The following is a 23509-nucleotide window of genomic DNA, read 5'->3' as shown; positions in this document are numbered from 1 at the left end:
GGTCCCTGTGATGTACCCTCTCTCGGCTTGTTGCTTTGGGCAGGAATCACAACTTAGGAAGGAATCAGCACCAGAAATGCAGAGCTGGCTGGGCGCAGTGGCTCACGCCTGTAATCCCAGCACTTTGGGAGGCCGAGGCGGGAAGATCACCTGAGGCCAAGAGTTCGAGATCAGCCTCGCCAACATGGCGAAGCCCTGTCTCTGCTAAACAATACAAAAATTAGCTTGGTGTGGTGGCGCATGCCTGTAGTCTTAACTACTTGGGAGACTGAGGCGGGAGAATCACTTGAACCTAGGAGGCGGAGGTTGCAGTGAGCAGAGATCACGCCATTGCGCTTCAGCTTGGGAGACATCCCAAGACCATCTTAAAAAAAAAAAAAAAGGAGGGGGGGTGCCAGGCGCGGTGGCTCACGCCTATAATCCCAGCACTTTGGGAGGCCAAGGCGAGCGAATCACGAGGTCAGGAGATTGAGACCATCCTGGCTAACACGGTGAAACCTCATCTCTACTAAAAATACAAAACATTAGCTGAGCCAGGTGGCAGGTGCCTGTAGTCCCAGCTACTCCGGAGGCTGAGGCAGGAGAATGGCGTGAACCTTGGAGGTGGAGCTTGCAGTGAGTCGAGATTGCACCATTGCACTCCAGCCTGGGCGACAGAGCGAGACTCCGTCTCACTAAAAAAAAAAAAAAAAAAAAAAGCTTGCAGTAAGCCGAGATGCCAAGATCACGCCACTGCACTCCAGCCTGGGCCACAGAGGGAGACTCTGTCTCAAAAAAAAAAAAAAAAAAAAAAAAAAAAAAAAAAAAAGGCCGAGAGCGGTGGCTCACGCCTGTAATCCCAGCACTTTGGGAGGCCAAGGTGGGCAGATCACCTGAGGTCAGGAGTTCGAGACATGCCTGACCAACATGGTGAAACCCCATCTCTACTAAAAATACAAAATTAGCTGGGCGTGGTGGCGCATGCCTGTAATCCCTGCTACTTGGGATGCTGAGACAGGAGAATCGATTGAACCTGGGAGGCGGAGGTTGTAATAAGCCGAGATCGCACCATTGCACTCCAGCCTGGGCAGCAAGAGCGAGACTCCGTCTCAAAAAAAAAAAAAAAAAAAAAAAGAAATGCAGAGCTGAAGAGCAGCCCAATGTAAATGGTCCCATTAGAGAGGAGCTCTTTCATCATGGACATCTGTAAGTGACCCAGACTGTCCAGCAGCATCCACGATGTTTGCACAGCATATGGCCCCGGGGAGGGATGTCTCTAATCTGCCAGGGTCCTAGAGTTAAAGTCCTGTGTGTTGAGTGGAGCAATTTTGCCCATTTTTTTAGTTTGGCAGAATTCATGCTGACACTGAAACAGCTCACAGCAGACAGCATCAGGTTTCAGCATTTTTTTTTTCTCTTTTTTTAAGACAAGGTCTCACTCTGTCACCCAGGCTGGAGTGCAGTGGTGCGATCATAGCTCATTGCAGCCTCGACCTCTTGGGCTCAAGCAACCGTCCCCTTGCAGAGCTTTCAGCTTGGGATCAGGTTTGGAAAACTAGAATTCGTGAATTCAGGATTTTCTTCTGCAGTAGCTAAGCCAAGAGCCTGTTTGTCTCGAGGCTAAGAGCGAAGCGAGGCTTTCTTAAGCCCTTTAAGTCTGTCAGTTTCAGAGCCCGGGTGGACGCCTGTAAAAAGATCCCCATCAGCTAGAAAATCATGACTCTAAGGGTCAGCTGTGTGGTTTCACAAGGGCTCATTAGCAACTAAAAACTGCTTTTTAAAACCCTGAAAGTGTATCTCCATTTAGAGATTGCCTCTTTTTCATGTTTTTTTCCAGAAGCTCTAATATTAGCAAACACTATAATAAGAACTATCAGTAACTGAGACTTGTTTCATTTTACTTACTTACTTACTTACTTACTTATTTATTTATTTTGAGACAGGGTCTCATTCTGTCGCCCAGGCTGGAGCGCAGTGGCATAATCTCACATTGCAACCTCCACCTCCTGGGTTCAAGTGATTCTCCTGCCTCAGCCTCCCAAGTAGCTGGGTGGGATTACAGGCACACACCACCACACCCAGCTAATTTTTTTTTTTTTTTGAGACAGAGTCTTACTCTGTTGCTCAGGCTGGAGTGCAGTGGCATGATCTCGGCTCACTGCAACCTCCACCTCCCGGGTTCAAGCAATTCTCCTGTCTCAGCCTCCCAAGTAGATGGGACTACAGGTGCCTGCCACCATGCCAATTTTTGTATTTTTAGTAGAGACGGTGTTTCACCATATTGGTCAGGCTGGTCTCAAACTCCTGACCTCAGGTGACCCACCCGCCTCAGCCTCCTAAAGTGCTAGGATTATAGGCATTAGCCACTGCATCCAGCCTAATTTTTGTATTTTTAGTAGAGATAGGGTTTCACCATGTTGGCCAGGCTGGTCTCGAACACCTAACCTCAAGTGATCCTCCCTCCTCGGCCTCCTAAAGTGCTAGGATTACAGGTGTGAGCCACTGGGCCCTGCCTTATCTATTTTTGATACAAGTTCTCACCCTGTTCCCCAGGCTACAGTGCAGTGGCATGATCATAGCTCACTGCAACCTTTAACTCCTGGACTCAACTGATCCTCCCACCTCAGCCTCCTGAGTGGCTGGGGACTACAGGTGCTCACTACCAGGCCCAGCTAGGTGAATGCTTTTCTGCACACCAGGGTATTTTCAAGGATGAGTCCTATGAACCCATCTGATCAGTGAGCTTCTTGAGCAAGGCCTCTGGAACCCACCTCTGCATGGTCGGGCATGAAGAACAGAGACAGTCACACCCAGCCACTGCTGATCTGTTATCCAATGGAGCCCAGCCTGAACAGAGAGCATCAGGGAGGGGACTCTGGATACTGGGCCCTGCAGGCTCGCCTCCCTGCTCTCTGCCCACACATGTGAATGGCATCTAGGGGTGCACCCAGCATGGGACTGAGACCTACAGTGTTGGGGACAGAGTTCCTACCTCTGCCCAGCTGAGCCAGATGCCTGCCAGCCTTTGCAACCCACTGCTGTTGACACACTTCCTTGAGTTAGTAAACATTGGCCTTTGTGCTTAGCATATAAGCCAGGGCAGGCTCCAGGAGTGGGGGTTTGAGTTGGCCACAGCAATCAAAGTGACAAGATGTTCCTGCTGGCCTGGAGGGGATAGGCAGGCTACACAGAGCTCTTCTCCTCCATGGGAACCTTCTGGGCCTGTGAGATCCACCCTGGGCCACCTCCACTCAAGTTTTCCCAGTTGGATATTTATTTATTTATTTGAGATGGAGTCTCACTCTGTCACCCAGGCTGGAGGGCAGTGGCATGATCACTGCTCACTGCAATCTCTGCCTCCTTGGTTCAAGCGATCCTCCTGCCTCAGTCCCCTGAGTAGCTGGGACTACAGACGTGCACCACCGTGCCCAGCTAATGTTTGTATTTTTAGTAGAGATGAGGTTTTACCATGTTGCCAGGCTGGTCTCAAACTCCTGGCCTCAAGTGATCCTCCCTCCTTGGCCTCCCAAAGTGCTGGGATTACAGGCGTGAGCCACCACACCCGGCCCCCAGTTGGAAATTTAGACTTAAGGAGCTGAGGTGGACACTGGGGGCACACTGGGCAGGCCCAGGACAGGCAGAATAAGGAGGTGGGACCACCTCGCCTGCCTCCTGAATGGCCCAGAAAATAGAGAAAAGGAGGGAGAAGTGGTCTGCACTGGTGCAATGAGATCCAACTTCAGAATCAAATAGGCCAGAGTTTGGGGCTCTGCTCTTACCAGTTCCATGACCTGGGAGACATGTGTTCACCTCTCCAGGCCTCAGTTTCCCCATCTGATGGGGATATCAATATCTCCCATTTGTATAGAGGGCAATCTAGCAATTTAAAATGTGGGTCCTGGAGTTAGAATAGCCTGGTTCATGTTCCAGGTCTTCCCTGCCACTTGCTAACCTCATGGCCTAGGAATGTTCTCTGTCCCAATGAATTATAACCAACACTGAGAGTGTCCTGTGTGCCAGGTCCTGTTCCAAAGAGCATGCTTATCTCCTTTAATCCCCACCACACTATTCTTGTTCCTGTTTTACAAATGAGGCTCAAAGGGATATGGTGATTTTCCCAAGTCACACTGTATGTAACAGAGCCAGGATGCAAAGCTTCTCCTACCGTGCCTCTAACAGCTATGGAATACAACGCTTTTATGCAAACAGGACTTTGGGGCCAGTCTCCAAATTCCCCCTCAAATTTCCTCTAGGCAAGAGTTCTGGAGCCGCCACTGCACTCCAGCCAGCCTTGGCTTCTGAGCTTTGGATTCTGGGCAGTAATGGTCACAGTCCCAGCGTCCTGGAAACGCTTGCCCTTGGCTTCTGGCCCTGACTCTGCCTCCCACTGACTAGTGGACGTCACTGCCCCTCTCTGGGCCTGGCAACACCATCCTGTTCAATGAGGCTGCGGCTGGATCAGAGGTCCCCAGGCCTGGAACCTTCCAGGGCTGGGCTCAGCTCCCCACCCCATCCCCCAGGTAGGCCAGGAGGCCTGGGCGGGACCTGCTTGGGGTTAAATACTCCGGCCCAGCACTCCCCAGGCCTCTAGTCCCAGTAGGAGGTTTGACTAAGATCAATCATGGTAAGTGCCATGGCTGTCTCCCCTTGGGTGGGACATCTTCAGTAACACTTCCAGAAGCACCTTGTGTTGGAGCCTCCAAGTCTCACTGTCCTTCTTTTTCTCCTTAGACGACTTACAGTGACAAAGGGGCAAAGGTAAGCAGGCGAAATGTGGGAAATGTAGGGGCCTGAGTCTAGAAGGGGGTCGGAGTGCAGGGAGACGGGTTTCAGCAGAGAGCAGAAGAGGAAGGACTGGAGTGGATACATAACGTGCATGCCTGCACACTCAGCTTTACCCCCGGGGCTCCCCGAGACTGAGCTGGACTCAACCTCACCCTCACAACAAACTTGTATCCTGGCCGGGCATGGTGGCTCATGCCTGTAATCCCAGTGCTTTGGGAGGCCAAGGCAGGCAAATACTTGAGGTCAGGAGTTCGAGACCAGCCTGGTCAACATGAGGAAACCCCGTCTCTACTAAAAATACGAAAATTAGCCGGGCGTGGTAGCGCACCCCTGTAATCCCAGCTACTCAGGAGGCTAAGGTGGGGGGGATCACTTGAACCCTAGGATCGCTTGAACCTGGGAGGCGGAGGTTGCAGTGAGCCAAGATTGCACCACTGCACTCCACTCCAGCCTGGGCAATAGAGCAAAACTCCATTTCAAAAACAAAAACCAAAACAAAACCTGTACCCCTTCTCAAATGCCTGCCGATCTCTTAATCCCATCTGGAAGTTCTTTCTAAGGTCTAACTTAAATCCATATTGCTGCAACATAAGTCTATTTCCCTGTGTGAAACCTTGGCAGGCCTCCTGAGGGGGTTTCCCCATCCAAGACACCCAGGAGCTCAACTTCCACATGAGAAACCTCTTTTGAGGCTTGGCAAGGCTGCATGGGGTTCCGCTGCTCCTAAGTTCTGTGCTTGAGGCTGGAATAAGGAGGGTGGCTTGGGGACATCACTCCACCCACACTTTTCTAGACTCACTTTCAGGGACTCAGCCTCACCTCTTCTCTCCTTCTGCAGCCTGAGAGAGGCCGATTCCTCCACTTCCACTCTGTGACCTTCTGGGTTGGCAACGCCAAGCAGGTAGAAGCCGGGGCAAGGTGCTGGAGTGAGCAGACAGCAGGGCAGAGGGCTGCCTGACAAGGGCAGGCCTCCAGCAGGGTCTGTGATTGGCCCTTGGGAGGGAGGATCAGGCCAGGGGTGGGCCAGATACTCTGAATCCTAATTACACCAGCGGGAAAGTTATCTGTCAGCAAAATGTGCAGGCAGCAGTCTATCTTCCCAGGAGGGTCTCTGCCCCTGAGGCAATAGGGCAGGCAGGCTGAGGGGGGCCAGGGGCTCTCTTGCGGAAGTCCCCCATGCTGGCCCCTTGACCCTCATGAACCCTGCTGCAACCCTGTGATTCAGGCCGCGTCATTCTACTGCAGCAAGATGGGCTTTGAACCTCTAGCCTACAGGGGCCTGGAGACCGGTTCCCGGGAGGTGGTCAGCCATGTAATCAAACAAGGGAAGGTGAGTCACCACCCCCAAGACAGCCCCCAACCCCTGCCTGGCCAACATGGTGAAACCCCATCTCTACTAAAAATAGAAAAATTAGCTGGGCATGATGGTGGGCACCTGTAATCCCAGCTACTCAGGAGGCTGAGGCAGGCAAATCGCTTGAACCCGGGAGGCAGAGGTTGCAGTGAGCCAACGTCGTGCCACTGCACTCCAGCCTGGGCGACAGAGCAAGACTACATCTCAACAACAACAACAACAACAAAAAAAAAAACCCCAACAACAACAACAACAACAAAAACATATAATTCAGCTCCCACCGACCCCTCCGCTGGCATCTTTGTACAGCCATGCAACACGGCCCTTCCTAGTTTCGTTTCCTCCTCAGCCTGGCCCAACACTGACCCCACAGGTGCTCAGAAAACCTGGGATATCAGAGGAGAGGAATTTTAAGCAGTGCCCTGACCGATGGGGTCCCTGGAGTTCTCTCCCCGAGGGAGACCTGACCTAGCAGTTCCTCTGAGGATCCAGAGGGGGTCTGGCTGAAAGCCCCATCCCTCAGGACCAGTGTGGGAAACTAAGGCAGAGAAGGAGCTAGAACCCAGGTCCAGGAGTTCTTGTGCTCCATCAGGGGTGTTTCGGGTCGGCAGGGAGGGGCCGATGGGTGCACCTCCCCATGCCCCCCTGAGCCACTAGCCTCACCTCCTTCTCCTCGTATCTTAGATTGTGTTTGTCCTCTCCTCAGCGCTCAACCCCTGGAACAAAGGTGAGGTGCCCGGGGAGGGTGGACGCATGGCTCTGTGGGTGGGGTCTGGGTTCTGGGAGGGTGGACGCATGGCTCCGTGGGTGGGCTCTGGGTTCAGGGCCTGGATGGAGACTAAAAGCCAGGTGAGGGGACCTAGACTCCAGACTCCAGTGCCATCCTCTCCCTGCCGGCCACAGAGATGGGCGATCACCTGGTGAAACACGGTGACGGAGTGAAGGACATTGCGTTCGAGGTGGAAGATTGTGACTACATCGTTCAGGTAAGAAAGCACCTGGGTGGACTGGGAGAGGAAGGCCTCCGTCTGCTATGGGGACCCCATCAGTCAGGGCTGGAAGGACACTGCTGCATCACAGTGACAAGCCCAGATGCCGCATCACAGTGACAAGCCCAGATGCTGGTGTGACACACACCTGGGCTCCGGGGGTGCCCTGTCCTCCCCCGTGTCCTCTCTCTCACTGAGCCTCAGTTTCCACAGCTGCCAGATGGGGCTAACCACAGCTGGGTTGTCAAAGGAGGAAATTAGAATTACCATTTCCTTTTTTTTTTTTTTTTTTTTTTTTGTGAGACGGAGTTTTGCTCTTGTTGCCCAGGTTGGAGTGCAATGGCACGATCTTGGCTCACCGCAACTTCTGCCTCCTGGATTCAAGCAATTCTCCTGCCTCAGCCTCCTAAGTAGCTAGGATTACAGGCATGCGCCACCACGCCCGGCTAATTTTGTATTTTTAGTAGAGATGGGGTTTCTCCTTGTTGGTCAGGCTGGTCATTTCCTTTTTTTTCTTTTTTCATTTTCTTTTTCTGTTTTGTGTGTGTGTGTGTGTGTCAGAGTCTTGCTCTGTTGCCCAGGCTGGAGAGCAGTGGCGCAATCTTGGCTCACTGCAACCTCCACCTCCTGGGTTCAAGCGATTCTCCTGCCTCAGCCTCCCGAGTAGCTGGGATTACAGGCGCCTGCCACCATGCCCAGCTAATTTTTGTATTTTAGTAGAGATGGAGTTTTGCCATATTGGCCAGGCTGGTCTTGAACTCCTGACCTCAAGTGATCCGCCTACCTCGGCCTCCTAAAGTGCTGGGATTACAGGCATGAGCCATTTTGCCTGGCCTCAGAATTACTGTTTCTTGAGCACAACTCTAAAACAAACACTGTACCCAACAGGCAGCCTAGAGATTCAGAGTGTGCGTTCCAGAGCCAGGCTCTCCAGGTCTGAATCTTAGCTGTGTGACTTCGGGCAAGTGACTTAATGTCTCTGTGCTTCAACGTCCTCACCTAGAGAATGGAGATGATAATAGTACTTTTGCATAATGTTGCTGTGAGGATGAACGAGGTTAGAATCTAGAACAGAGCCTGGTGCATGATATAAGCACTGTCATGCAGTCCAGTTTTGCTAAATAAATGCATGAATCTTCTTATTATTCTCATCCAACCATTCTTTTTACAGATGGTGAAATTGAGGACTAGAGAAGGGGACTGATCACAGGGGGAGTTAGCAGAGGCAGGACAGACACCCATCCCTACCTAGTTTGTCTCCCATAGCCCCAACTCTGGGCCTGGGCCTCAGTTTCCCTATTTGCCAAATGAGCATGAGTATTGGGGGTAATGGCTGAAGCTGGCTGGGGTTCCTACCTGGGGCTGGAGAAACTGGAGGGGCCTGCAGGACCACGCAGAGGCCACCTGGCAGGAGCAGCAGGCAAGGGTTCTGGAAGGCTCCAGCCCTCACCAATTCCCCGATCCCATCTTCTCTGCAGAAAGCACGGGAACGGGGCGCCAAAATCGTGCGGGAGCCCTGGGTAGAGCAAGACAAGTTTGGGAAGGTGAAGTTTGCTGTGCTGCAGACGGTGAGTTCCCTTTGGTGCCCCCACCCCTCCTGCTGTCGGCACCACTGAGATGCCAGGAGCCCCGCAGCTGACTCCATCAAACCATCCCACCCATGGGCCTTGGAGCACAGACATTGTCCCTCAAGTCTGTCCCCCGTATTGCCTGGCCAGTGTACCGGGACTGCAGAAGCCACCAGCCACTCCTCCCAGGCTTCCCTTCCTCCCAGTGCGGGAGGATGACAGCAAGGGGGTGAAGGCATGGGCTCTGAAGAAGGGAGAAGGATGGGGTCCGGGGTCATCAGTTCCCACACGAGCTGTGTGACTTTGGGCATATTACTGTACCTCTCTACGACTCTGTTTAAATGAGCAAAGACTGGAACTGGAACACCTATGTGGTCTGGGACATGCGCTTAACTTTCCTGTGCCTCAGCAGTATCTTTTTGTTTTCCTCAGAAAAATTTTTTTTTAAAGATGGAGTCTCGCTCTGTCGCCCAGGCTGGAGTGTAGTTGTGTGATCTTGGCTCTCTGCAACCTCCGCCTCCCAGGTTCAAGTGACTCTCCTGCCTCAGCCTCCCGAGTAGTTGGGACCACAAGTGCGTGCCACCATGCCCGGCTAATTTTTTCTTTTTTGTATTTTTAGTAGAGATGGGGTTTCACCGTGTTAGCCAGGATGGTCTCAATCTCCTGACCTGGTGATCCGCCCAACTCAGCCTCCCAAAGTGCTGGGATTACAGGCGTGGGCCACTGTGCCCGGCCTTTTTCTTTTCTTTTTATTCTTTTTTCTTTTTTCAGACGGAGTCTCTCTGTCGCCCAGGCTGGAGTGCAGTCGCGTGATCTCAGCTCACTGCAACCTCTGCCTCCTGGGCTCAAGTGATTCTTCTGTCTCAGCCTCCTGGGGATTACAGGCGTCCACCCCCACACCCGGCTAATTTTTGTGTTTTTAGTAGAGACAGGGTTTTGCCATGTTGGCCAGGCTGGTCTCGAACTCCTGACCTCAAGTGATCCACCCGCCTCAGCCTCCCAAAGTGCTGGGATTACAGGCGTGAGCCACCGTGCCAGGCTGTTTTCTTCAACTTTCTTTTTTCTTTTTTTTTCTTTTTTGAGATGGAGTCTCGCTCTGTCGCCCAGGCTGGAGTGCAGCGGCACGATCTCGGCTCACTGCAAGCGCTGCCTTCCGGGTTCATGCCATTCTCCTGCCTCAGCCTCCCGAGTAGCTGGGACTACAGGCGCCCACCACCACGCCTGGCTAAATTTTGTATTTTTAGTAGAGGTTTCACCATGTTATCCAGGATGGTCTCGATCTCCTGACCTTGTGATCCGCCTGCCTCAGCCTCCCAAAGTGCTGGGATTATAAGTGTGAGCCACCGTGCCCCGCCTCTTCAACTTTTATTATAGGTTCTGGGGTATATGTGCTGGATGTTCAAGTTTGTTACATAGGTAAACGCGTGCATGGTGGTTTGCTACACAGATCATCCCATCACCTAGGTATTAAGCCTAGCATCTATTAGCTACTCTTCTTGGTGCACTCCCTCCCCGACCTCCCCCCTCTGACAGGCCCTAGTGTCTGTTGTTCCCTGTGATGTGTCCATCTTTTCTCATCATTTAGCTCTCACTTCTAAGTGAGAACATGCAGTGTTTGGTTTTCTGTTCCTGCGTTAGTTTGCTGAGGATAACGGCTTCCAGCTCCATCCATGTCCCTGTAAAGGACATGATCTCGTTCCTTTTTATGGCTGCAAGCCTCAGTATCTTCAACTATGACTCCTCATAGGGTCATCGTAAGGATCCAATGAGAGCTGGGCGCAGTGGCTCACGCCCATAATCCCAGCACTGTAGGAGGCTGAGGCGGGCGAATCACTTGAGGTCAGAAGTTAGCCTGGCCAACATGGTGAAACCCCACCTCTACTAAAAAAAAAATACAAAAATTAGCCAGGCATGGTGGTGTGCACCTGTAGTCCCAGCTACTTGGGAGGCTGAGGTGGGAGAATCGCTTGAACCCAGGAGGCAGAGGTTGCAGTGAGCCAAGATTGCACCTCTGCACTCCAGCCTGGGTGACAGAACAAGACTCCCTCTCAAAAAAAAAAAAAAAAAAAAAGGATCCAATGAGGTCATTTGTGTATAGCACTTAGAACAGTGCCTGGCACATTAGACACTCAGCAAAGATGACCAATTCTGTTTAGCACCCGTGTTACTGTAATACAGAGACAATCATAGCTCTTACCTCCTTGAGATTAAATTTAACATAAAGGGCTGGGCACAGTGGCTCACACCTATAATCCTAGCAGTTTGGGAGGCTGAGGCAGGAGGATCACTTGAGGCCAGGAGTTCGAGACCAGCATGGGCAAGATAGGGAGACCCCATCTCTACAAAAATTAAAAATACAAATAAAAAATAAATAGGCCAGGTGCAGTGGCTCACACCTGTAATCTCAGCAATTTGGGAGGCCAAGGCAAGAGGACTGCTTGAGCCCAGGAATTTGAGACCAGCCTGCGCAACAAAGTGAGACCCCATCTCTACGAAAAAATTAAAAATTGGCCAGGCATGATGGAGCATGCCTGTGGTCCCACCTACATGGGAGGCTGAGGTGGGAGGATTGCTTGAGTCCAGGAGGTAGAGGCTGCAGTGAGCTGTTACCACACCACTGCACTTCAGCCTGGTTGACAGAGTGAGACTCTGTCTCAAAAATAAATGAATAAAAATGTTTTAAAAAGTTAAAAAATTAAATTAAACATAAAAATGGTTAAAGTGTGCCTGTAATCCCAGCACTTTGTGAGGCCGAGGCAGGTGGATCACCTGAGGTCAGGAGTTCGAGACCAGCCTGGCCAACGTGGCAAAACCCTGTCTTTACTAAATATACAGAAATTAGCTGGGCATGACAGGCGCCTGTAATCCCAGCTACTCGGGAGGCTGAGGCAGAAGAATCACTTGAACCCGGGAGACAGAGGTTGCAGTGAGCCAAGGTTGCGCCACTGTACTCCAGCCTGGGCGACAGAGCGAGACTCCATCTCAAATAAATAAATAAAAATTTTAAAAAATAAAAGTTAAAAAATTAAATTAAACATAAAAATGGTTAAAGTGTGCCTGTAATCCCAGCACTTTGGGAGGCCAAGGTGGGTGGATCACTTGAGGTCAGGAGTTCAAGACCAGCCTGGCCAAAATGGTAAAAACCCCATGTCACTAAGTAAAACAACACAAAAATTAGCCAGGTGTGGGGCTGGGCACGGTGGCTCATGCTTGTAATCCCAGCACTTTGGGAGGCCAAGGGGGCGGATCACCTGAGGTTGGGAGTTTGAGACCAGCCTGACCAACATGGAGAAACCCCATCTCTACTAAAAATACAAAATTGGCTGGACGTGGTGGTGCATGCCTGTAATCCCAGCTACTCGGGAGGCTGAGGCAGGAGAATCGCTTGAACCCGGGAGGCAGACGTTGTGGTGAGCCAAGATTGCACCATTGCACTCCAGCCTGGGCAACAAGAGCGGAGCTCTGTCTCAAAAAAAAAAAAAAAAAAAAAAAAAATTAGCCAGGTGTGGTGGCACGTGCTTGTAGTCCCAGCTATTTGGGAGGCTGAGGCAGGAGAATCGCTTGAACCTGGGAGGCGGAGGTTGCAGAGAGCCAAGATCACACCACTACACTCTAGCCTGGCCAACAAGCAAGACTCCGTCTCAAAAAAAAAAAAAAAAAAAAGGCTAGGCACAGTGGCTCATGCCTGTAATCCCGGCACTTTGGGATGTTGAGGTGGGCCCGGCATGGTGGTGCATGCCTATAATCCCAGCTACTCAGGAGGCTGAGGCAGGAGAATGGCTTGAACCCGGGAGATGGAGGTTGCAGTAAGCCGAGATCGTGCCAATGCACTCCAGCCTGAGTGACAGAGTGAGACTCCGCCTTAAAAAAAAAAAAAAAAAGATGGTTAAAGTGGCTGACAGAAGTCTTCAGTATAATTTTTTTTTTTTTGAGACGGAGTCTCATTCTGTCGCCCAGGCTGGAGTGTAGTGGCACGATCTCTGCTCACTGCAAGCTCTGCCTCCTGGGTTCATGCCATTCTCCTGTCTCAGCCTCCCAAGTAGCTGGGACTACGGGCACCCGCCACCACACCCGGCTAATTTTTTGTATTTTTTAGTAGAGACAGGATTTCACCGTGTTCGCCAGGATGGTCTCGATCTCCTGACCTCATGATCCACCCGCCTTGGCCTCCCAAAGTGCTGGGATTACAGGCCTGAGCCACCGCGCCAGGCTGCTCTTCAGTATAATTTAATCCAATGCCCTCCTGCGTTCTTCATCTAGTTGACCTACTGAAATAAATGAAGTAGGTGCTTCATTGAGTACCTCCCCTGTGCCAGGCACTGAGCTTGGCGCTGGGTACACCATGATGAGCAAAACAGTGTCCCCGCCCTCACGGAAACTCTCAAACAAGTGACAGATTGCAATTCATTTCAGAAAGGAGAAGTGACTTACCCAAGATCACGCATCTGGTTAGGGTCAGATGCAGGTTGGAACCCGGGGCTATGTTAGCGCTATGAAATGTGCTCTGTCCTCGGCGGGGATGGGTGCCCACGGGCCGAGCCAGGCTGTTTTCCACCCGTAGTATGGGGACACCACACACACCCTGGTGGAGAAGATGAACTACATCGGCCAATTCTTGCCTGGATATGAGGCCCCAGCGTTCATGGACCCCCTACTTCCTAAACTGTGAGTGTCCCTCAGGGCAGAGGTGGGTGGAAAGCCCTGAGGGACTGTGAAAAGTAATGCCCCTTCCTCCATGTCCACTGCGCATGTGTGTTGGGGCAGAATGGAGCCGGCTAGGGAATTCCTGGAAGTCCTCAGGGGTGCTTGAAGAGGTGGCACAGAGGCTGAGACCATGGCCTCTGCAACCAAACTTCCCCGGGTTCAAATCCCAGCTCTGTTACCTCACAGCCATTTCACCCTGGGCAAGTCGTTTCATCTCTCTAGGCCTCAGTTTCTTCATCTGTAAAATGGGGACTGTAATAGTATATGAGTTGACAAAATAAAATGTCTGGCCCATTAGTAAATGCTACGTAAGTGTGAGTCCAGGCGCAGTGGCTCATACCTATAATCCCAGCACTTTGGGAGTCTGAAGCAGGAGGTTCACTTGAGCCCCAGAGTTTTAGACCAATCTGGGCAAAAAAAGAGTCTCTCTTTTTGTAGAGACTCCATCTCTACAAAAAAATAAAACTCCAAAAACAGAAGTGTGAGCTATTATTATTATTGAGGGGTCATGGAGAAGGGAGCAATCTGGGGGGTAGCCACCTTCTCACCCCCATCTTCTTCCCTTCCCAGGCCCAAATGCAGTCTGGAGATGATCGACCACATTGTGGGAAACCAGCCTGATCAGGAGATGGTGTCCGCCTCCGAATGGTGAGACCCTGGCCCTCTCCCTCTGCGTGAAGATGACGGGTCCTCACGGTGGACTGGCCCACTCCCTGGTCCTTGCACTAACATGGAAAATACGACTGGGTGCAGTGGCTCACACCTGTAATCCCAGCATTCTGGGAAGCTGAGGTGGGAGGATCACTTGAGGTCAGGAGTTCAACACCAGCCTGACCAGTATGGAGAAACCCCGTCTCTACTAAAAATATAAAAACTCAGTGGGCGAGGTGTTGGGCCCCTGTAATTCCAGTTACTCAAGAGGCTGAGGCAGGAGAATCGCTTGAACCCGGGAGGTGGAGGTTGGGCGACAGAGTGAGACTCCAGCCTGGGAAACAGAGCAAGATTTTGTCTCCAATAAACAAATAAAATAAAATAGACCGGGCGCGGTTGCTCACGCCTGTAATCCCAGCACTTTGGGAGGCGGAGGCGGGTGGATCACCTGAGGTCACGAGTTCAAGACCAGCCTGACCAACATGGCGAAACCCCGTCTCTACTAAAAATACAAAAATTAGCTGGGTGTGGCAGTGTGTGCCTGTAATCCCAGCTACTTGGGAAGCTGAGACAGGAGAATCGCTTGAACCAGGAAGGCGGAGGTTGCAGTGAGCTGAGATTACGCCACTGCACTCCAGCCTGGGTGAGAGAGAGAGACTTTGTCTCAAAATAATAATAATAATAAAGTAAAATAAAATAAAAGTGGAAAATACAGCACAAGATGTTGGGAGTTAGCCTGAGGCCACTGATGCATTTATTCACTGTAAAACTGTCAACATGGAGACCAGTGGACTTGAGGCCCAAAGCGACCCACAGGCCCTCCTTCTGAGGAACCCTGGGGACATCACAGTCCAGGGAGGCTTGGAGGAAGGTTGCCACCACCCAGAGAGCCCCCTGTCCAAATTCCAAGCAAGGGCCTTTTTCTCAAAGCACTTTACTTCCATCTGTGGGAGGCTTGCCGTCCTGTATGTATTTCGTTCCAAGACACTTCCACCTGAAGGAAAAGTGTCATCATAAAGGTACAAATCTAGGCTGGGCGTGGTGGCCCATATTTGGAATCTTAGTACTTTGGAGGCTCAGGCAGGTGGATGGCTTGAACCCAGGAGTTCAAGACAGCCTGGGCAACATAGTGAGACCCCATCTCTACAAAAAATACGGCCGGGCACAGTGGCTCATCCCTGTAATCCCAGCACTTTGGGAGGCCGAGGCGGGTGGATCACCTGAGGTTAGGAGTTCGAGACCAGCCTGACCAACGCAGTGAAACACTGTCTCTACTAAATACAAAAAATTAGTTGGGCATGGTGGTGCATGCCTGTAATCCCAGCTACTTGGGAGGCTGAGGCAGGAGAATCGCCTGGACCCAGGAAGTGGCAGCTGCAGCGAGCCGAGATTGCGTCACTGCATTCCAGCCTGGGCGACAAGAGCGAAACTCCGTCTCAAAAAACAAAAAATAAAAATACCCCAAAATTATCCAGGTGTGGTAGCACATGCCTGTAGTCCCAGCTACTTGGGAAGCTGAGGTGGGAGGAGCAATTGAGCCTGGAGATTGAGGCTGCAGTGAGCCGAGATTGCACCACTGCACTCCAGCCTGGGCAAGAGTGAGACTCTGTCTCGAGCAACAACAACAACAAAAAGATCTAAATCTCTGATGGGTATGATGGCAGTAGCATCTCCTTTCTGGAGCCTGCTCAGGGACAGATTCTGGAAGGTGGAAATGGGGTGATGGAGGCCATCCCTGGAGGCGCTCAGAGCATATGTGTTCCACCGCCCACCCTACAGGTACCTGAAAAACCTGCAGTTCCACCGCTTCTGGTCCGTGGATGACACGCAGGTGCACACAGAATATAGCTCTCTGCGATCCATTGTGGTGGCCAACTATGAAGAGTCCATCAAGATGCCCATCAATGAGCCAGCGCCTGGCAAGAAGAAGTCCCAGATCCAGGTGAGGCCGCCCCTGGCTAGGGGAGAGGGGAGCAGGGAAGAGGTCTGGGGGCTCTTGTAGGGTCAGGGATGTGGGTGATGGGGCAAATGACAGTGGTCTCCTTGTTTCCCTCCCCCAGGAATATGTGGACTATAACGGGGGCGCTGGGGTCCAGCACATCGCTCTCAAGACCGAAGACATCATCACAGCGGTTAGAACCCCCTTCCCTGTCCGAATTCCTCTCTCATTCAGAGCCAGGGACGGTCTCTGCAAAATTGAGAGGGCGGGTGGCGGCAGTCCTGGGCCCGTTTCTCTGGGCTGGGAGACTGACAGGACTCCCTCACTGCTTCTTGCAACTCATGGGCAGGCACAGCCACACCCACCCCAGAGAGTTCAGTCTCCACAGAACCCCTGGGCTTTGGAGGTAGCAGGCGCCAGGGTATCAGGAAGCCTGGGTGATGGTCCCGGTTCTGCCAGTGGCTTGCTCTGTGTCTCTGGGAGATTCAGTGCTGTCTCTGGACTTTAGTTGCCTTACCTTAAAAATCAGGAAATTAGGGCCGGGCACAGTTGCTCACACCTGTAATCCCAGCACTTTGGGAGGCCAAGGCAGGGGGATCACCTGAGGTCAGGAGTTTGAGACCAGCCTGGCCAACATGGTGAAACCCCATCTCTACTAAAAATACAAAAATTATCTGGGCGTGGTTGCGGGCACCTGTAATCCCAGCTTCTCAGGAGGCTGAGGCAGGAGAAGTGCTTGAACTCAGGAGGTAGAGGTTGCAGTGAGCCAAGGTCGCACCACTGTACCCCAGCCTGGGCGACAAGAGTGAAATTCTGCTTTAGAAAAAAATAATAATAATAAATAAAGGAAATTAGGACTGGGCACAGTGGCTTATGCCTGTAGTCCCAACTACACGGGAGGCCAAAGCAGAAGGATTGTTTGAGCCCATAAGTTAGAGATCAGCCTGGCAAACAGTGGGACCCTGTCTCTGCAAAAAGTAAACTAAATTAACCAGGCTTGGTGGTTCATGCCTATAGTCCTAGCTACTTGGGAGGCTGAAGCAGGAGGATCCATTTAGCCAAGGATTTCAAGGCTGCAGTTAGCTATGATTGAGCCACTTTTCTCCAGCCTAGGTGACAGAGAGTGAGGCCCTATCTCCCCGCAACCTCAAAAAAGAAATGTTTTTTTAAAATTAGGAAATTAAGGTTGGGCATGGTGGCTCATGCCTATAACAGTTTCTGCCCTTGTGGAGCAATAAACAAAATAAGTAAAATATAAATGCTAGATGGTAGAGAGCACCCAGGAAGAAAGTAAAGCAGGGAATTGGGACAGCAAGGGTGAATGGCATTGCACATTTAAATTGGGGGGTCAGACACTTTGGGAGGCCGAGGCAGGAGGACTGCTTGAGCTCAGAAGTTCGAGACCAACGTGGGCAACATAGTAAGACCTCATCCTTTTTTTTTTTTTTTTTTTTTGAGACGGAGCCTGGCTCTGTCGCCCAGGCTGGAGTGCAGTGGCGCGATCTCGGCTCACTGCAAGCTCCGCCTCCTGGGTTCACGCCATTCTCCTGCCTCAGCCTCCCAAGTAGCTGGGACTACAGGCGCCCGCCACCACGCCCGGCTAATGTTTTTTTTTGTATTTTTAGTAGAGACGGGGTTTCACTGTGTTAGCCAGGATGGTCTCGATCTCCTGATCTTGTGATCTGCCCACCTCGGCCTCCCAAAGTGCTGGGATTACATGCGTGAGCCACTGCGCCCGGCCATAAGACCTCATCTTTACAAAAAAATCAAAAAATTAGCCAGGTATGGTGGTGCACACCTGTGGTTCTAGTTACCCAGAAGTCTGAAGTAGGAGGATCAGCTGAGCCTGGGGAGGTTGAGGCTGCAGTGAGCTAAGATCATGCCACTGCACTGCAGCCTGGGTGACAGAACAAAGACCCTGTCTCTCAAATATATATATGTGTGTGTATATATATATATCCTTCTTTTTTGAGATGGAGTCTTGCTCTGTCTTCTAGGCTGGAGTGCAGTGGTGCGATTTTGGCTTACTGCAACCTCCACCTCCTGGGTTCAAGCGATTCTCCTGCCTCAGCCTCCCAAGTAGCTGGGATTACAGGTGTATGACACCACGCCTGGATAACTTTTTTTGTATTTTATTTTTATTTTTTATTTATTTTATTTTATTTTGAGACAGAGTCTCGCTCTGTTGCTCAGGCTAGATTGCAGTGACGCGATCTCGGCTCACTGCAAGCTCTGCCTCCCGGGTTTACGCCATTCTCCTGCCTCAGCCTCCCAAGTAGCTGGGACTACACACTCCCACCACCACGCCCGGCTAATTTTTCTTTTGTATTTTTAGTACGGGTTTCACTGTGTTAGCCAGGATGGTCTTGATCTCCTAACCTCGTGATCACCCATCTTGGCCTCCCAATGTGCCGGGATTACAGGCGTGAGCCACCTCGCCCGGCCTTTTTTTTGTATTTTTAGTAGAGACAGGATTTTGCCATGTTGGTCAGGCTGGTCTCCAACTCCTGACTTCAAGTGATCTGCCCGCCTCAGCCTCCAAAAGTGCTGGGCTTACAGGCGTGAGCCACCACACTCGGCCTAATAGATCCTTAATCGTTTGATGCCTCAGTTTCCCCAGCTATGAAATGGGAGAATAGTCCTTCAGCTGCCTCAAAAGATTGCTGCATGGATATAATGAGGGAATACGTAGAAAGTGCTCAGGCTGGGCTCAGTGGCTCACGCCTGTAATCCCAGCACTTTGGGAGGCCGAGGTAGGTGGATCGCCTGAGGTCAGGAGTTCGAGACCAACCTGGCTAACATGGTGAAACCCCATCTCTACTAAAAATACATAGCTGAGTGTGATGGTAGTCACCTGTAATCCCAGCTACTCAGGAGGCTGAAGCAGGAGAATCGCTTGAACCGGGAGGCAGAGGTTGCAGTGAGCTAAGATCGTGCCACTGCACTCCAGCCTGGGCAACAGAGACTCCATCTCAAAAAAAAAAAAGAAAAAAAGAAAGTGCTCGAGGCAGGCACATGGTGAGTGTTCTATAAATCTAGCAGTTGTTGTTCTAACGGGGCCCATGACAGAGAAGAAAGGGGAAGAGGCCACACAGCACCCTGGCAGTTGAGGGGAGCTAGGATAGGGACCCTGTATCCTGATGACCCAGCACCTCCGCCTGGCTAGGGGAGTTGAACTTGGAGGCCGAAGGCTGACCTCAACTTTGCTCTGAAACAGATTCGCCACTTGAGAGAGAGAGGCTTGGAGTTCTTATCCGTTCCCTCCACGTACTACAAACAACTGCGGGAGAAGCTGAAGACGGCCAAGATCAAGGTGAAGGAGAACATTGATGCCCTGGAGGTGAGGCCCAGGCAGGATCCGCAGCCTTGTGGGGAGTACGAGCTCTGCGTTCTATCTTTTCAGAAATATTGTCTCAGCCCGGAGGGGAGCCCAGACCAAGTCCCTGCTGGCAAGGGACATTTATTCTAGGGTCTATGTGGGAGGAGGAGACAGATGACAAACAAATAAACAATAAAAGCACGGTCAGAGATAGTCAGTGCAGGAAGTTCAACAGGCAGCCTGGGGCTGCTTTACAGACAGTGGTCAGGGAGGGCCTCTCTGAGGAGGTGACATTTGAGTGAAGTCTAGATCATGAGCGGGAGCTGGCCATGTGAACAGCGGGAAGAAGGGCATTCCTGGCAGAGGGATCAGCAAGGGCCGAGGTAGGAGCATGCCCTGAGCGTCTGAGGAACAGAAAGAATAGGCTAGAGTGGATGGGAGGCTGTTTTTGAGCGATGACCTAGGTCAGACAGGTAAGCAAGAGCCAGTTCCTCTTGTGAGCTATTATTCAGGAATCTGGATTTTGTTCTTTTGTGACCAGAAACCACTGGAGGGTTTTTTGGTTTGGTTTTAGCAGTGTTATTGACATATGTCACATAACATGTCATTTTTTTAAGGTGTACAATTCTATGATTTCTAGCTATTTGCTATGTTGTGCAACTATCATCAAAATCCATTTTAGGACTGGGTGTGGTGGTTCATGCTTGTAATCTCAGTACTTTGGGAGGCCGAGGCGGGCGGATCATGAGGTCAGGAGTTCGAGACCAGCCTGACCAACATGGTGAAACCCTGCCTCTACTAAAAATACAAAAATTAGCCAGGCGTGGTGACACACGCCTGTAATCCCAGCTACTCAGGAGGCTGAGGCAGGAGAATCGCTTGAACCCGGGAGGCGGAGGTTGCAGTGAGCCGAGATCGCGCTACTACATTCCAGCCTGGGCGACACAGTGAGACTCTGTCTCAAAAAAAAAAAAAAAAAAAAAAAAAAAAAAAAAAAAAAGATCAATTTTAGGACTAGGTATGGTGGTTCATGCCTGTAATCCCAGCACTTTGGGAGGCCAAGGCAGGTGGATCACTTGAGGTCAGGAGTTTGAGACCAGCCTGGTCAATATGGCGAAACCCCCGTCTCTACAAAAAGAAAAAAAAAATTAGCTGTGCGTGGTGATCTGTGTCTGTGGTCCCAGCTACTGGGGAGGCTGAAGTGGGAGAATCACTTCAACCCAGGAGGTAGAGGCTACAGTGAGCCATCATCAGGCCACTGCACTCCAGCCTGGGTGATACCCTGTCTAAAAGAAAAACAAAAACAGTTAGGCCAGACACAGTGGCTCACATCTATAATCCCAGCATTTTGGGAGGTTGAAGTGAGAGGATTGCTTGAGGCCAGGAGTTTAAGACCAGCCTGAGAAACACAGGGAGACCCTGTATCTACAAAAAAACAGTTTTAAAAAATTAGCTGGGCATGGTGGTTCGTGCCTGTAGTCCCAGCTACTCAGGAGGCTGAGGTGAGAGGTTCACTTGAGGCCAGGAGGTCAAAGCTGCAGTGAGCCATGATCAGGCTACTGCATTCCAGCCTGGGCAAAAAATCAATTTTAGAACATTTTTGTCACCCCAAAAAGAAACCTTGAGCCTCTTAGCCAGCACCTCCCAACCTCTCTGTTCCCTTCCCCCCTCCCACCCCAGCCCTAGGCACCATTAATCTACCTTCAGTCTCTATAGATTTGCCTATTCTGGACATTTCATCAAAAGGAATCACAAAGTCCAGGTGCAGTGGCTCATGCCTGTAATCCCAGCACTTTGGGAGGCTGAGGTGGGCGGATCATGAGGTCAGGAGTTCAAGACCAGCCTGGCCAACATGGTGAAGCCCTGTCTCTACTAAAAATACAAAAATTAGCTGGGCGTGATAGCAGATGCCTGTAATCCCAGCTACTGGGGAGCCTGAGGCCGGAGAATTGCTTGAACCCAGGGAGGGGGAGGTTGCAGTGAGCCGAGATCGCGCCATTGCACTCCAGCCTGGGCGACAGAGTGAAACCCCATCTCGGAAAAAAAAAAAAAGGAATCACAAAATAGGCCTATTGTGAGCAGCTTCTTTCCCATAGCATGTGCTCAAGGTTCATCTGTGTGGGGTGTGTGTCAGTGCTTCGTTCCTTTTTGTGGCTGAAAAATATCCCATTGTATAGATAGACACACATTGTTTATCTATTCCTCGTTGATAGATATTTGGGTTGTTTCCACTTTTGGGGTGTTACACGTAATGCTACTGTGAACGTCTATGTACAAGGCTCTGTGTGGACGTGTTTTCAATGCACTTTGGTATATATCTAGGAGTAGCTAGGTCACATGGTAATTCCATGTTCCCTTTTGTTTGTTTAGAGACGGAGTCTTGCTTTGTTTCCCAGGCTGGGGTGCAGTGGTGCGATCTTGGCCCATTGCAACCTCCAGCCTCCTGGGTTCAAGCAATTCTCCTGCCTCAGCCTCCCCAGTAGCTGGGATTATAGGCGCCCGCCACCACGCCCAGCTAATTTTTTTTTTTTTTTTTTTTTTTGAGACAGAGTCTTGCTCTGTTGCCCAGGCTGGAGAGCAGTGGCCGATCTTGGCTCACTGCAACCTCCACTTCCCGGGTTCAAGCGATTCTCCTGCCTCAGCCTCCTGAGTAGCTGGGATCACAGGCGTGTGCCACCATGCCCAGCCAATTTATTTTTATTTTTATTTTTAGTAGAGATGGGGTTTCACCATGTTGGCCAGGCTGGTCTCGAACTCCTGACCTCGGGTGATTCACTCACCTCAGCCTCCCAGAGTGCTGGGATTACAGGCGTGAGCCACCTTGCCCAGCCTAATTTTTGTATTTTTTTTGTAGTGACTCGGTTTCCCCATGTTGGCCAGGCTGGTCTCGAACTGAGCTCAGGTGATCCACCTGCCTCGGCCTCCCGAAGTGAGCCACCATGCCCGGCCACCCCTTTTTTTTTTTAATCCGTATTTTAAGGAAGCAACACTATATGTTTAACTTTTTGAGAAGCTGCCAGACTGTTTTCCAAAGTGGTTGCACCATTTTACAGTCCCACCAGCAGTACATGAGGGTTCCGATTTCCACTGGAGGATTTTAAACAGGGGAATGACATGATCCGATTTTTAAAAGATCCCGCAGCAGGTCATGGTGGCTCATGCCTGTAATCCCAACACTTTGGGAGGTCGAGGTGGGTGGATCACCTGAGGTCAGGAGTTCGAGACCAGCCTGACCAATATCGTGAAACCCCGTCTTACTAAAAATACAAAAATTAGCCGGCCATGGTAGCCTGCGCCTGTAGTCCCAGCTACTCGGGAGGCTGAGACAGGAGAATCGCTTGAACCCGGGAGGCGGAGGTTTCAGTGAGCCAAGATTGCGCCACCGCACTCCAGCCTGGGTAACAGCGCAAGGCTCCGTCTCAAAAAAGAAAAAAAAAGCGTCCTGATAATGTCTGCGGGGAGGATGGATTGTAAGGATACAAGATTAGAAGCGGGCAGCAGTCTTGAATGGTGCCTTAGGAACTGTAGTAGGGGGATGGTAATAGGACAGTTTGGGGATATATTTGGAGGTGGCTGGAACTGCCAGAAAAAAGGTCATTTCCAGACTTTTGGGGTGCAGGAGCCCCTGTGGACTTTCCAAGGATCTCACCGTGCCAGCCTCCCCTAGCAGAGCCCCCTGTCTCCCGCCTAGGAGCTGAAAATCCTGGTGGACTACGACGAGAAAGGCTACCTCCTGCAGATCTTCACCAAACCGGTGCAGGACCGGCCCACGCTCTTCCTGGAAGTCATCCAGCGCCACAACCACCAGGTACTGCTTGTGCCCCGGCAGGCCCGAGGGGACAGGCAGCTAGCACACTCGGTTTTCTGGGTCCTTGGCTCATCTCCTCTCTTTCCCGCCACAGGGTTTTGGAGCCGGCAACTTCAACTCACTGTTCAAGGCTTTCGAGGAGGAGCAGAACCTGCGGGGCAACCTCACCAACATGGAGACCAATGGGGTGGTGCCCGGCATGTAAGCCCCGCCCACCGCCCACCCCACGGAGGCCACAGCCACACAGCCACGCCCCCTGATTCTGGAACTCGCCCAACTTCCCTACTGGCTGCTCCCCTTGGGTCCCGCCCACCAGCGGACTCGGCCCCCAAGGCTCCGCCCACACTGACCACGCCCCTCGGCGGGGCCTCCCTCTGCTCCAGCCCTCCCGATTAAAGCGTGCCCCGGTCCAA

At 51.4% G+C, this 23509-nt stretch overlaps 1 protein-coding gene and 2 long non-coding RNA genes across 3 annotated transcripts in view; 1 reads left to right on the top strand and 2 right to left on the bottom strand.

Moving 5' to 3' along the window:
* The window catches only part of LOC107967665 (uncharacterized), a 12378-nt gene extending 5433 nt beyond the window's left edge, over positions 1-6945 (bottom strand). The window contains exons 1-2 of the long non-coding RNA XR_010147812.1: positions 6782-6945; positions 5584-5685 (exon numbers count right to left, since the gene is read on the bottom strand). This is a non-coding gene — a long non-coding RNA (uncharacterized LOC107967665). The remainder of the gene's footprint in view (positions 1-5583; positions 5686-6781) is intronic.
* The window catches only part of LOC134807415 (uncharacterized), a 24572-nt gene extending 15949 nt beyond the window's left edge, over positions 1-8623 (bottom strand). Inside the window, exon 1 of the long non-coding RNA XR_010147813.1 lies at positions 8464-8623. This is a non-coding gene — a long non-coding RNA (uncharacterized LOC134807415). The remainder of the gene's footprint in view (positions 1-8463) is intronic.
* On the top strand, positions 4524-23509 carry HPD (4-hydroxyphenylpyruvate dioxygenase). The gene is made up of 14 exons (XM_528667.5): positions 4524-4603; positions 4711-4737; positions 5603-5665; positions 5990-6094; positions 6803-6845; positions 7022-7104; positions 8586-8675; positions 13237-13340; positions 13950-14027; positions 15810-15972; positions 16091-16162; positions 19187-19309; positions 22980-23096; positions 23191-23509. Exons 1-14 carry the CDS (start codon positions 4601-4603, stop codon positions 23299-23301), a joined length of 1182 nt encoding a protein of 393 aa, XP_528667.2. The 5' UTR covers positions 4524-4600; the 3' UTR covers positions 23302-23509.

This window comes from Pan troglodytes, chromosome 10 (assembly GCF_028858775.2).
Source record: "Pan troglodytes isolate AG18354 chromosome 10, NHGRI_mPanTro3-v2.0_pri, whole genome shotgun sequence".
Lineage (NCBI taxonomy): Eukaryota > Metazoa > Chordata > Mammalia > Primates > Hominidae > Pan > Pan troglodytes.
The sequence above is the reverse complement of the archived record's forward strand: the minus strand, read 5'-3'. Positions and strand labels throughout refer to the sequence as shown.

Excerpts from the sequence above, each read along its gene's own strand:
- HPD (XM_528667.5), top strand. Across the intron at positions 6,846-7,021 it reads GCTCAACCCCTGGAACAAAG|AGATGGGCGATCACCTGGTG; the intron begins GTGAGGTGCCCG and ends TGCCGGCCACAG. Across the intron at positions 7,105-8,585 it reads ATTGTGACTACATCGTTCAG|AAAGCACGGGAACGGGGCGC; the intron begins GTAAGAAAGCAC and ends TCTTCTCTGCAG.